Source organism: Lepus europaeus, chromosome 21, assembly GCF_033115175.1.
Source record: "Lepus europaeus isolate LE1 chromosome 21, mLepTim1.pri, whole genome shotgun sequence".
In the NCBI taxonomy this organism is placed as follows: Eukaryota; Metazoa; Chordata; class Mammalia; order Lagomorpha; family Leporidae; genus Lepus; species Lepus europaeus.
Genome location: NC_084847.1, coordinates 18,438,392 through 18,452,230, shown reverse-complemented (window position 1 = coordinate 18,452,230; position 13,839 = coordinate 18,438,392). Strand labels below are relative to the sequence as shown.

General features: G+C 46.9%; 1 protein-coding gene across 1 annotated transcript in view; it reads left to right on the top strand.

Moving 5' to 3' along the window:
- Window positions 1-13,839, top strand: part of COG7 (component of oligomeric golgi complex 7) — a 69,137-nt gene that overhangs the window by 12,608 nt on the left and 42,690 nt on the right. The window contains exons 5-6 of the mRNA XM_062180424.1: window positions 3,279-3,361; window positions 4,076-4,198. Of these exons, the coding sequence (XP_062036408.1) occupies window positions 3,279-3,361; window positions 4,076-4,198 (206 nt within the window). The remainder of the gene's footprint in view (window positions 1-3,278; window positions 3,362-4,075; window positions 4,199-13,839) is intronic.

The window sequence follows — 13,839 nt, the reverse complement described above, 5'->3', positions numbered from 1 at the left end:
TTCTAAAGCTGTGATTCTAGATTTGGCCAGAAGGAGGCAGACATGAGCCAGCAGTGTTGCAGTGTATTAGGGACTCCCAGGAACCTGCCTCCCAGTTTTTTTATCAGGAAACTGGAAATGGGGCAGTGCGTTTACTCATTTCCTTTCCCCTTCGGGAAATATGTAAGAAACCACTTGCTGCTGGAACTGTTAACTTGGCTCTCAGAGCCCACTGCTATGTGTGGAATGCTGACACGTTCCACATTATTTACTCATTCCTCAAACCACCGAGCATGTGAACCTGTAAGAGTTCCGTGTGCTTGCTGATTCTTAGCTCCCCTCTGTGTAATCCCAGTAGGCATTTGCAAAGGGGTAACCCACTTGTTCATGTTATCTAAAAATCCAAAATATGTGCCGGACAGCGAGGAATAGAGAATAAGGTCAGGTTGCTGTGCTTACAGGCACTTGAGCTTGGCTGAGGGTAAGGCTCGGTGAGAACAAGTCCACAAGTAATTGTATCGCCAGGTGCAGAGGGGAAGCTGCCCGAGTGGGCTGGGGGCAGTGGAGGAAGCGTCTGCAAGGGTCAGTATATGTGCAGAATCTTGAAAGATACGTGGATTAGAAAAATCATCAAAAACTAATTTCTGATGATAAGAACAATACAGGTTCGTGAGTCTCTGAAAAATAAGAAAAAATGATTTGCCAGTCAACTCACAACCAGAGGTGACTATTAGTATGTTCTTCCAGTGTTTTTTTTCTTGTATACATGTGTCTTTTAGGAAAAATATAGACATTAGTTTATATAGTTTTGTCTCTCTCTCTCTCTCTCTCTCTCTCTCTCTCTCTCTCTCTCTCTCTCTCGGCCCCAGTTAGCAACATAGCATGAGCATTTTCCCATGAGTCCACGATGTTGCCAAGAGATGCGCAGGGGGCAGAGGCAGCAGCCTGTGCTTGAATGGTACAGGAGAGGGAATGCTCGGGACTGTCTGGGGAATAATAATTCAACCTGCTTAGTGGCACAAGCATTGGGAAGTGGTCAGAGATGAGACCCGAGAGGAAGGCTGGGGACAGAACCACATTTGCCTTGGGCGGGTTAAGTCATTTGTCTTCAGGGACCAAGTTCATGGCTGTTACAGTTTATTCGTGGGTCTGCCGGGAAGTGTGGCAGAGTGGGAGGGGTGTTGACGTTGGAGGTGGCTGGAGCCAGTTTTCAATCTCTGGCCTGCTCCTTGTGAGCTGTGAGAGCCCAGTGAGGGGAGAGGACCAGTCAGAGAGGAGGTGCTCGGTGCACAGTACCCCTCTCCTCTCAGACCGGTAGCTTCTGCAGTAGCTCCAGGGGCATGATTCCTAACAGACCAGTTCCTTAACGAGTTGTTCCACGTGGGAGCTTTTGAAGAGCCCGTTTGAGTGAAGCATGGACTATTTGTAAAAAGCCATGCAGCTCAGCAGATTCAGCTCAGCTACAGATTCGAAGCCCAGATGCACAGTGTAGTCAATTGGTTTCACTTTTCTTTCTCCTGAATTTGGTTATATTTGGTTGTATTTGAAGGAGAGAGAGAAATCCCATCTCCTGGTTCACTCCCCCAAAGCCAGTTACCAGGAATGGGCCAAGCCAAAGCTAGGAACCAGGAGCTCCATCCAGGCCTCCCACGGGGGTGGCAGGGACCCAGCCGCTTGAGCCGTCATGGTTGCCTCGCAGTCTCCATTACCCATTTTTCCAGAACCCACAGCTCAACACTCTTGGAGCTGTTTTTTTTTTTTTTTTTTTTCCTGGTATTTACTTCATATTTCTACGTGATAAATGTATTATTTAATTTCTTCAGATACTAATTTTAGGTGTTTCTTGACTTCATTTTGTTAAAGAGTTTTCTGTCTGTCCCTCTTCCTCTCCTTATGTGTATCTGAAATGAATGAGGTAAATACAAAATTTTAAAAATGGGGCAGGTGTTTGGCAGAGCAAAGTCACATGCATCCCACATTGGAGGGCCTGGGTTCGAGTCCTGGCTCCAGCTCCTGACCCCAACTTCCTGTTAATGCTCACGCTGGGAGGCAAAGGTGATGGCTCAAGTTGTTCGGTTCCTGCCACTCACGTGGGAGACCTGGATTGAGTCCCAGGCTCCTGGGAACAGTGCTGGCTGCTGCCAGCGTTTGGAAAGTGAACTGACAGCTGGGGAATCTCTGCTTCTGTCTCTCTCTCTCTCTCTCTCTCTCTCTAAAATAAATAAAATGAACACAAACTTCAAAATATTCTTTGAACATATACCCAACTGTTAACAGTGTTTATTTTAACACATATAAGATGTAGGCAGTTGTTTCTTCTTGTTCTCTATTTCCATTATTTCTACCATGAACCTACTATTTCTTGATTTTTTTAAAACATGCTACTTTTAATGCTGACAGTGTGTTTAAAACAATCTTTAATGGGGCTGGTGCTGTGGTATAGTGGGCTAAGCTTCCACCTGCAGCTCCAGCATCCCATATGGGTGCGGGTTTGTGTCCCGGCTGCTCCTCTTCTAATCTGGCTCTCTGCTTGTGGCCTGGGAAAGCAATAGAAGATGGCCCAAGTCCTTGGGCCCCTGCACTTTCTTGGGAGAGCCAGAAGAAACTCTAAGCTCCTGGCTTCCAATTGATTCATCTCTGGCCTTTGTAGCCATTTGGGGAGTAAACCAGCAGATGGAAGACCTTTCTCTCTGTCTCTCCCTTTCTCTTTAACTCTATGTCTCAAATAAATAAATAAAAGAAATCCTAAAAAAAATAAACAATTACCTGTTCCCCCTCCAAAAAAAAATTAAAACAATCAATATACTTTTTGAGTACCTATACTGTTTATTGTGCTTATTTCTGGAAACAGTGAAGCAAGGCGGGAAAGGTCACAGCCCTCATGGAATTTGTTTCCATTGGTGAAAAAGACAATAAGCTATTGTATAGGCATCGAAATGAAGTAGAGATTGCCATTAGTTCTATGAGGAAGATGTTACATGGACTAGCAGGGGCAACCTAATTTAGGTCGGCCGATTAGAAACCGAAAGATCATCACAGAGGCTGGTGATGTGGCACAGCGGCTTAGCCCACCGCTTGTAACACTGGCGTCCACTCTCAGGGTGCCACTTTGAGTTCCACTCCGATGCAGCTCCCTGCTAATGCACGTAGGAGGCAGCAGGTGATGGCCCAAGTCATTGTGTCCCTGCCACCATCTAGGAGCACTAGCTCACATACATCCACATTTCCCCTGGTGAGTTCCTTCCCTTGGCTGCACCGGAAAACCTGATCACCGTATGTACACATCTTCTGTTCTTTAGATCAGTCCAAAGCGTTTGTGAAGGTTTTCACGGAAGTGGACCGGATGCCCCAGCTCCTCGCATACTACTACAAGTGTCACAAGGTAAGACGCTCTCGGGCGATTACGGTTGTGGAATGCTCCCAATACAGGCTGCAGAATCCCCATCCTGCCCAAAGGTACAAATTCTGGGGCCCTTTTTCTTTTAGCTTGCCAGTAGGGGGTGCTGTTGGTCCAGCGTCTGGATTCATTTCATTGCCTGGAGGAGAAGGGTCATCAGTTTGCATCACCTATTGTACTGAGAGCTGGCTTCAGCCACAGACTGGAAATGTTGTCTTATTCCCATTTTGTCTTTTCAGGCAGAGGCATGTCTTAAGCTTTGTCAGACCTTAAGCAAGCTGTAAGCATTGTTTATGTTTTCTTGGGATGTTGCAGTTCGGTTACAGAAAAGCTGGGCAGCCTCCCGGGTTAACCTTAATGCCTTCAAGTCCAGTGCTAATGTGTCTTTTAGCAGTAAGGACACAGAGCTGCCACACAGCTCGTGGCCACCCCCGGGGTCTGTTCAGAAGAGCAGCGTGCCGAGTGGAAGCGCGTTTGGGGTGGGATGAAGGGTGAAGGGGAGCCCCGGGAGGGGACAGGTCCAAGTTTCAGACGATGACCAGAATGTAAGTTATTCTTCTGTCTTGTTAGGAAGTGGCCGAACCTCCGTGGGTACCTGATTTCCCAGGACTGGGCTCGGGGGGCAGCCGTGAATCAGGGCCGTTTGGTCAGGCAGCATGGTGGTGTTCCCAGCAAGGCCCCTTTGTGCTACCTCTGCAGGTGCAGCTCTTAACAGCCTGGCAGGAGCTGTGCCAGAGTGACCTCCCCCTGGACCGGCAGCTCACCGGACTCTATGACGCCTTGCTTGGTGCCTGGCACTCGCAGATCCAGTGGGCCACGCAGGTAACGGCTCATTTGGGTTCTAGAAAGAACAAAGCCTGTGGTGACAAGGGAGTGGGTGCCTGCCTTGGGAGGGGTCCTGCTCAGCCACAGAACCCCACAGAGAGCCTCTCCTTTGGCTGCTGTCACCCTGGGTTGGAAAACTTCAGGGCACTCTGCGGGACTCCAGTGAGACTCCTCTTATCACCCTGACTCCTATCTTCAATGGCATCTGATGTGACAGCACTGCCTGTTGTTCAGCCAGGGAGCCTGTGGAATTCCTGAAGGCCGTTATCTTCCGATCTCTGAGCTGGAGGCCCGGTCAGGGTCAGGTGGAGGAGGGAAGAAGATTGTCTTTATCTTGACTTCAGGTGGAGCTTACCGGGCTTGAGGTTAGCTTTCCTCGTTCCCGTAGCTTTAAAGGCGCCCCGTGACCAGGGCTGTGGGGAGACGGAGGGAAACTTTCCATCGCTGGCTCTGCCAAGGTCTCGGCTGTGTGGAGGCTGCGGGCCGCCCTGCCTGTCCTCGTGCCAGGGGGCGCAGTCACCCTGCTGGAAGGGAGAGCCGCCTTACTCGGGAGCTGTGACTTCCTTGACTCGCTCGGCCTGTTTACGGTGTGGCTTTTTCTTTTCCCCTTTTTCACAATTGGTCCTGAATCACTCTTCAGCTTGTATCAGTCACCTGTTGGAATGAGCTCCATTGTAGCTGGGAGAATTCCTGTCACAAGCCATGCCATTCAAGCCGCTGAGAGTATTTGTCTCTGTCCTGGTTTCTTTTTCCTTGAACTACCCTAGTTGAGATTTAGGTTTTTGTTTTGGTTTTAAAAGGAGAAGAAGAAAAACAACTGCCTGGAGAAGTTTCGCAGTTTTATGTGGTCATCGGTTTTTCAGTTGACCCTGTTTCTCCACACCCATTTAATTTTTTAAAAAGATTTATTTATTTATTTGAAGGAGTTACAGAGAGAGAGAGGGGTCTTCCATCTGCTGGTTCACTCCCCAATTGGCCACAACAGCCAGAACTGTGCTGATCCAAAGCCAGGAACCAGGTGCTTCCTCCAGGTCTCCCATGCAGGTACAGGGGTCCAAGCACTTGGGCCATCTTCTCCTGCTTTCCCAGGCCACAGCAGAGAGCTGGATCAGAAGTGGTGCAGCCAGGACTCAAACTGGCGCCCATATGGGATGTCGGCACTGCAGGCAGCAGCTTTACCTGCTACACCACAGCACCGGCCCCCTCATTTATTTATTTTTAAATATTTTCCTGCTGTCATGATTGCTGGTGGCTTTAAAAAACTTTTTTTTTTTTATTTGCTTATTTTTATTTGAAAGGCACAGAACAGACAGAGATCTAGCGCTCACCAAATTTCCCCAGTTAACCAGTGCTGGGCCAGGTCAAAACTGGAAGCCCAGAATTCCATCTGCATCTCCCACATGGGTGGAAGGGCCCCAAGTACTGTGAGCCATCACCTGCCAGCTTCCCAGAGTGTGCAGTGGCAGGAAGCTGGGGATGCCAGTGTCTCCACTTCGCTACGGTGCCGGACACCTGCCCCACACTCATTTGTGTGGCCTTGCCTCTTCTACTGCTCCTGTCTCAGTCTCTCTCTCTCTCTCTCTCTCTCTCTCTCTCTCTCTCTCTCTCTCTCCCTCCCTCCCTCCCTCACACAAACACAAGCATACACCGTATTTGTGTAGAACAGCATGCCCACTCATAGAATGCCTTTCATTGCCAGAAAGAAGAACTCGGACTTCTTACACTTATTTACTTACTTATGCTTACTCGGGCCTCATCCTCAATTTTGAAAATTATGCTGATTCCTACTTTTGGCTCCAGGTCTGTTTCCTCTTCAGGATGGAAGCAGGGCGGGTAGGCTGTCGTTGCCTGAAGTTCAGAAGAGTGTGAGAGAATGCCAGAGGTGCCAGGGTAATGGGGTCTCCTTCACATGCCCCCCCCCCCCCAGTATTTTAATAGGAAAATTTCCAACATATAAATAGGTTGAAAGAATTGTGTCATGAATACGCATGAGCTCACCTCCTAGGTACTACAAGGACCATTTTGCCATACATATTTTATCACAAATCTATCTCTTACCCTTCTTATTGTTCTTCTAAAGATGTATTTATAGGAGCTGGCATTGTGGCAAAGCTGTCATCTGCGATGCTGGCATCCCATATGGGCGCTGGTTCGAGTCCCAGCTGTTCCACTTCCAATCCAGTTCCCTGCTGATGCACCTGGGAAAGCATCAGAGGATGGCCCAGGTGCTTGGGCCCCTGCACCTATGTGGGAGACCCAGAGGAAGCACCTGGCTCCTGGCTTTGGTCTGGCCCAGTCTGTTGCAGTCATTTGAGAAGTGAACCAGCAGATGAAGAGTCTCTCTTGCTCTCTGTCTCTCCCTCACTCTCTCTCTGTAATTGTGCCTTTCAAATAAATAAAAATAAATCTTTAAAATAAATAAATAAAAGTATATGTTGTCAATAAAATTGAGGACAAATGTCATGGCAACAGATTTTTTTTTTTTTTTAATTTGTATATTTGCGCTATTTATTTAAAAGGGAGAAACAGGGGCCTGTTATGGCACATTGGGTTAAAGCCCTGGCCTGAAGCGCCGGCATCCCATATGAGCACTGGTTTGAGTCCTGGCTGCTCCTCTTCAATCCAGCTCTCTGTTATGGCCTGGGAAAGCAGTAGAAGATGGCCCAAGTCCTTGGGCCCCTGTACCCGCATAGGAGACCCAGAAGAAGCTTCTGGCTTCAGATCGGTGCAGCTCTGGCCATTGCAGCCATTTGGGGAGTTGCTCAGGACGTCTGGATTGGAGAGGCGTCAACGGTTTAGTTGTTTGATTGTTTCTCACCCTCCAGCAGAGAGACTCTAAACAGAATCTTTTTTAAAGACTTATTTATTTTATTTGAAAGGCAGAGTTACATATAGAGAGGGAGAGACAGAGACAAAGATCTTCCATCCGCTGATTCACTCCCAAAAGGCTACAATGGCCAGGACTGGGCCAGGTCAAAGCCAGGAGCTCCACCTGGGTCTCCTACATGGATGCAGGGGCCCAGGGATACAGGCCATCTGCTGCTTTCCCAGGCACATTAGCAGGGAGTTGGATCAGAAGTAGAGCAGCTGGAACTCGAACTGGTACCCAAATGGGATGCTGTCCTCACAGGCAGCGGCCTAGCCTACTATATCACAACTCTGGCCTCTCTAAACAGAATCTAACAGAGGATTGATTTATTTATAATAATTCTCTATGAGAATTTAAATACTTGTTTCCCATTTTGGCAGTAGTTTAAGAAAACATCCAAGTGTATTTGGGGTCTTTTTTTTAAAAGATTTATTTTGTTTTATTTGAAAGATTTACAGAGAAGTAGAGTCAGAGAGAGAGGTCTTCCATCCCCTGGTTCACTCTCCAAATGGCTGCAACAGCCAGAGCTGAGTTGATCCCAGGCCAGGAGCCAGGAGTTTCTTCTGAGTCTCCCACGTGGATGCAGGGGCCCAAGGACTTGGACCATCTTCTACTTCTTTCCCAGGCCATAGTAGAGAGCTGGATCAGAAGTGGAGCAGCCGGGACTCAAACCAGCGCCCATATGGGATGCTGGCACTGCAGGCCAGGGCTTTAACTCACTGCACCACAGCGCTGGCCCCTATTTTGGGTCTTAAGCATCCCCAACTTATAGTCAGTTGCTGCCAGGTGATTTCAGTGGGTGCATTTGTGTTGATAGCCACATTATACCTCTGTGGTATGGGGGCTCCTGAGGAAAGATAAGACAGATGCAATACTGACCGGATGTAAGTGGTAGTGCCAAGTGGGTGCTTTTTTATTTTTAAGATTTATTTATTTAGGCCAGCGCCGTGGCTCACTGGGCTAATCCTCCACCTGTGGCGCCGGCACCCCGGGTTCTAGTCCCGGTTGGGGCGCCAGATTCTGTCCTGGTTGCTCCTTTTCCAGTCCAGCTCTCTGCTGTGGCCCGGGAAGGCAGTGGAGGATGGCCCAAGTGTTTGGGTCCTGTACCCACAAGGGAGACCAGGAGGAAGCACCTGGCTCCTGGCTTCGGATTGGCGCAGCGCACAGGCCGTAGCAGCCATTTGTGGAATGAACCAACAGAAGGAAGACCTTTCTCTCTGTCTCTCTCTTTCTCTCACTGTCTAACTCTGCCAGTCAAAAAAAAAACCAAGAGTAAAATAAAATAAAATAAAGATTTATTTATTTAATTTGAAAGGCAGAGCTACAAAGACAGAGGGGGAGATAGAGCGAGCGAGCGTGCATGAGTGCATGAGCTCTTTATCCACTGGTTTATCCCCAGATGGCCACAATGGTCAGGGCTGGGTCAGGCTGAAGCCAGGAGCCTGCAAGTCCAGCCAGGTCTCCCTTGTGGGTGACAGGGGCACAAGTACGTGGGCCATCTGCTTTTCCCCATTAGTAGGGAGCTGGATCAGCAGTGGAGCAGCTGGGACAGGTGCTCACATGGGATGCCAGCATCTCAGGCAGCAGCTTAACCCTCTGCGCCACAAAGCCAGCCCCCAAATGGGTGCTCTTTGTGCCTTAGCCAGTGAAGTGAGGGGCGGTGTGAGAATTCTCATCCCAGAGCACAAAGTGGTGTAGGCGCCCTGAATGCCTACGAACCTGTGCTCTGGTCATCTGATCAACCATGAGGAACGGTAGTCTGGTTGCCCTAGCATATCATCCATCCTGTTATTTTGAACTTTATTGATCTTAAAATGTTTTTATTGTACTAAAATATACATAGCATAAAATTTACTGGTTTTTTTTTTAAAGATTTATTTCTTTATTTGAAAAGCAGAGTTACAGAGAGGCAGAGGCAAAGGTAGAGAGAGAGGTCTTCCACCCACTGGTTCACTCCCCAGATGGCCACAATGGCCAGAGCTGAGCCAATCCAAACGCAGGAGCCAGGAGCTTCTTTCGGGTCTCTCACGCAGGTGCAGGGGCCCAAGAACTTGGGCCATCTTCTACTGCTTTCCCAGGCTGTAGCAGAGAGCTGGATTGGAAATAAAGCAGCTGGGACTCGAACTGGAGCCCATGTGGGATGCCAGCACTGCAGGTGGCAACTTTACCCACTTTGCCACAGTGCCAGCCCCAAAATTTACTTTTTTTTTTTTAACATTTAAGTTTTTATTTTATTTTATTTTTTAACAGGCAGAGTGGATAGTAGAGAGAGAGACAGAGAGAAAGGTCTTCCTTTTTGCCGTTGGTTCACCCTCCAATGGCCGCTGTGGCCGGCGCATCGCGCTGATCCGAAGCCAGGAGCCAGGTGCTTCTCCTGGTCTCCCATGCGGGTGCAGGGCCCAAGCACTTGGGCCATCCTCCACTGCCTTCCCGGGCCATAGCAGAGAGCTGGCCTGGAAGAGGGGCAACCGGGATAGAATCCGGCACCCCAACCGGGACTAGAACCGGTGTGCCGGCGCCGCAAGGCGGAGGATTAGCCTGTTAAGCCACTGCGCCGGCCAAAATTTACTGTTTTAACCATCTCTCAGTATACAATCTATTGATACTAAATACTTTCACCGTGTTGATTAACTATCCCCACTATCTATTTCCAGAACTTTTTCATCATCCCAGACTGTAGCCATTGAGCAATAACTGCCATCCCATTCTCCCCCACCTGCTGGGGACCTCCATTCTGCTGTCTCCATAAAAATTCATATTCCAGATACCTCATAAAGGTGGACTCCTGCAGTATATATTCCTTTCTTTTTTTTCTTTTTTATTTTCTTTTTTCTTTTTTGACAGGCAGAGTGGACAGTGAGAGAGAGAGACAGAGAGAAAGGTCTTCCTTTGCTGTTGGTTCACCCCTGCAATGGCTGCTGTGGCCGGCGCACTGCGCTGATCCAAAGGCAAGAGCCAGGTGCTTCTCCTGGTCTCCTGTGGGGTGCAGGGCCCAAGCACTTGGGCCATCCTCCACTGCCTTCCCGGGCCATAGCAGAGAGCTGGCCTGGAAGAGGGGCAACTGGGACAGAATCTGGCATCCTGACTGGGACTAGAACCCAGTGTGCCGGCACCACAAGGTGGAGGATTAGCCTAGTGAGCCGCGGCACCGGCCAAGTATATATTCCTTTCTGTCTGGCTTGTTTTACTTAGCATGTTTTCAGGGATTGTCTGTGTTGTAGCATGTATCAGAATTGCATACCTTTTTTATAGCTGAATAGTACTGTCACATGTATATGTCATATTTAGTTTATTCATCTGTTGATAGGCACATGGGGTTGCTTTTGCCTTTTGGCTATTGTGAATAATATGGCTATGAACATGGTGTGCAAGTATCTCTGAGTCTTCGTTTTTAGTTGTTTCAGGTACTTAGGAATGGCGTTGCTGGGTCATGTTATAATTCTGTATGTAACATTTTCAAGAACCACCAAACTATTTTTTCCACAGTAGCTGTGTTATTTATAGTCCCACCAAAAGAATTCCAATTTCTCCACATCTGTCAACACTTGCAATTATCTTTTATGTTTTAGCCATCCTATGTGTACAATAGTGTCTCATTGTGTTTTTTTTTTTTTTTTTTTTTTTTTTTTTAAGATTTATTTATTTGAAAGAGTTACAGAGAAGGGGAGAGAGAGAGAGAGGCCTTCCATCCGCTGGTTCATTCCCCCAAATGGCTGTAACAGCTGGAGCTGGGCCGATCCTAAGCCAGGAGCCAGGAGCTTCTTCCAGGTCTCCCATGTAGGTGTAGGGGTCCAAGGACTTGGGCCATCTTCTTCTGCTTTCCCAGTCCATAGCAGAGAGCTCGATTGAAAGTGGAGCAGCTGGAACTTGAACTGGCGTCCATATGGGATGCCGGCACTGCAGGCAGCAGCTTTACCCGCTACGCCACAGCACCGGCCCCAAGTCCAGCATTTTTTAGGAATATACTTGGCAGAGTTACAGAGAGGCAGAGAGAGATCTTCCATCCACTGATTCACTCCCCTGGTGACTACAACGGGGCAGAGCCACACCCATCTGAAGCCAGGAGCCAGGAGCTTCTTCCAGGTCTCCCACACGGGTGCAGGGACCCAAGGACTTGGGTCATATTCTACTGCTTTCCCAGGCCATAGAGAGCTGGATCGGAAGTGGAGCAGCCGGGACCTGATCTGGGACCCAGATGGGATGCCGGCGCTACAGGCAGCGGCTCTATCCACTACACCACAGCGCTGGCCCCTCCTAGTAGTGTTGAACATTTTTTTTTTTTTGCTTACTTATTTAAAGATTTATTTATTTAAAATTTATTTTATTTATTTGAAAGGCAGAGTTAAAGAGGGAGAGACATGGAGAAAGAGAGATCTTCCATATGCTGGTTCACTCCCCAAATGACTGCAACAGTTAGGGCTGGGTCAGGCAGCAGCCAGGAGCCAGGAATTTTCATCTGGGTCTCCCATGTGGGTGTAGGGGCCCAACAGGCACCAAATGGGATAGCAGCTTTGCAGGCAGTGGCTTAACCCATTGCGCCACTACTCCAGTCAATGTGCTTGTCAGGCACCTGTATTATTTTCTTCGGAGAGATGTCTAGTCAAGTAATTTGCTTATTTTTGAGTTGGGTTGTTTGTTTTTATGTTGTTGAATTGAGAAGTTCTTTTTATATTCTGAATATTAATCCTTTATTAGATAAATTATTTGTAAACTTATTCCCTTGCTTTGTGGGTTGTCATTTCACTTTATTGATACAATCTTTTGAAGCATAGAAGTTCTTGATTTTGATGTAGTGCCATCTATATATTTTTTTCTGTTGTTATCAATACTTTTGGTGTCATATTCAAGAGATCATTGCCAATCCAAGACTGTGAGAATTTTCCTGTGTTTTCTTCTAAGAGTTCTATAGTACTTTTCATTATTTATTTATTTATTTTTTATTTGAAAGGGTGGGAGGGGAGAGAGAGAGAGAGAGACAGAGAGATCCTATACCATTGGTTCACTTCCCAAATGCCCACACCAGCCAGGCCTAAACCAGACCAAAGCTAGGTACTGGGAACTCATTCCAGGTCCCCCACGTGGTGGCAGGGACCCAAGTAACTGAGCCATCACCTTCTGCCTCCCAGGGTACACTCAGCAGGAAGCCGAAGTTGGGAGCAAACCTGGGACTTGAACCCAGTCACCCAACATAGGATATTGCCCTGACAGTTACATAGTGTTAGCTCTTGGATGTTGATCTGTTTTAATCTAAAGTTTTATATACAGGTAAGGTAAGGGTCCGGCTGCTTTCTTTTGTATGTGAATATATCCAGTTTCCTGAGCACCATTTGTTGCAAAGTCTGCTCTTTCCCCAGCAAGTCTTGATATCCTTGTTAAAAATCAGTTCACTGTAGATGTGTGGGTTTATTCCATTGGTCTATATGTCTATTCTTATGCCAGTATCAATACTGTTTTGATTACTATATCTTCGTAACTTTTGAAGTCAAGTAGTCAAGCAATTTTTTTTCCAAGATTGTTTTGGTTATTTGAGGTCCCTGGAGATTTTATATGAATTTCTGATTTTTTTTTATTTTTCAAAAATACACCTTCAGAATTTTAATAGAGATTGCATTGAATTTGTAGATTACTTTGGTTAATACAGCATAATGTTAAATCTCGTAATCCATGAATATGGGATGTATTGGCATTTATTTGTGTCTTTTTAAGTTTGTTTCAGCAATGTTTTGTAGTTTTCAGTATACACATCAGTCAGGTCCTTGGTTAAATTTATTCCTGAATGCTTTATTCTTTTTGATGCTATAGTGAATGGGATTGTTTTCATAATTTCCTTTTCAGATTGTTCATTTTTAGTGTGTAAAAGTACAATTGCGTGTTGATATCATATCCTGCAACATGGCTGAATATCCTTAGGATTTTGTATATCTAAACCATGCCATCTGCAAACAGAGATAACTCTTTTCAGTTTGGGTACCATTGTTGCTTTTTGTTGTCTAGTTGCTCTTGCTAGGACTCCCCCTACTGTATGGATAGAGTGGTGAAAACAAGCGTCCGGTCTTCAGGGAAAGCTTCTGGTCTTTCACCTTGAATGTGAAGTCAGCTGTGGGTTTTCGTCTTTAGCCTTTGTCATGTGGAGGAGGTTTCCTTCTACTCCTAGTACATGAAGGATTTTTGTGATGCAAGGAAGTTGAATTTTGTCAAATGCTTTTCCTGCTTCAATTGAGATGATCCTATATGTTTTCCCTTCGCCCTGTTAATGTGATACATTACATGGATTCATTGTATCTGGAACTGTCCTTGCGTTCCAAGTATATCCTGTTGATGCGCCGCTGCCTTCAGTGAACTGGTATTTTGTTGAAGATTTGTCTTGTGTATTCATAAGGAGCACTGATCATTGTTTCGTTACGGTGACTTTGTCTGCTTTTGGGGTCAGGATGATGCGGTAGGAAGTGTTCTGTATTAGTTTGCTAGTTGCTACCATAACAAAATGCCTCCAACTGGGTAGTTTAACGAACAGAAATCAATTATCTCATATTCTGGAGGCTAGCAGTCTCAAGTTCAAGGTCGTTTCCTCTGAGGCCACTCTCACTGACCTGCACCGGGCTGTCTTCCCCACCTGTGTGTCTGAGTCCTAATCTCTCCTCATAAGGATACCAGTTCCATCTGGTGTTGGATTAGACCCGCCCCGATGATGTCATATCAACTTCTTTACCTCTTAGATCCAGTCTAATTACTAGAGGTTAGGATTTTAACACAGGGATTTCAGGGGGAC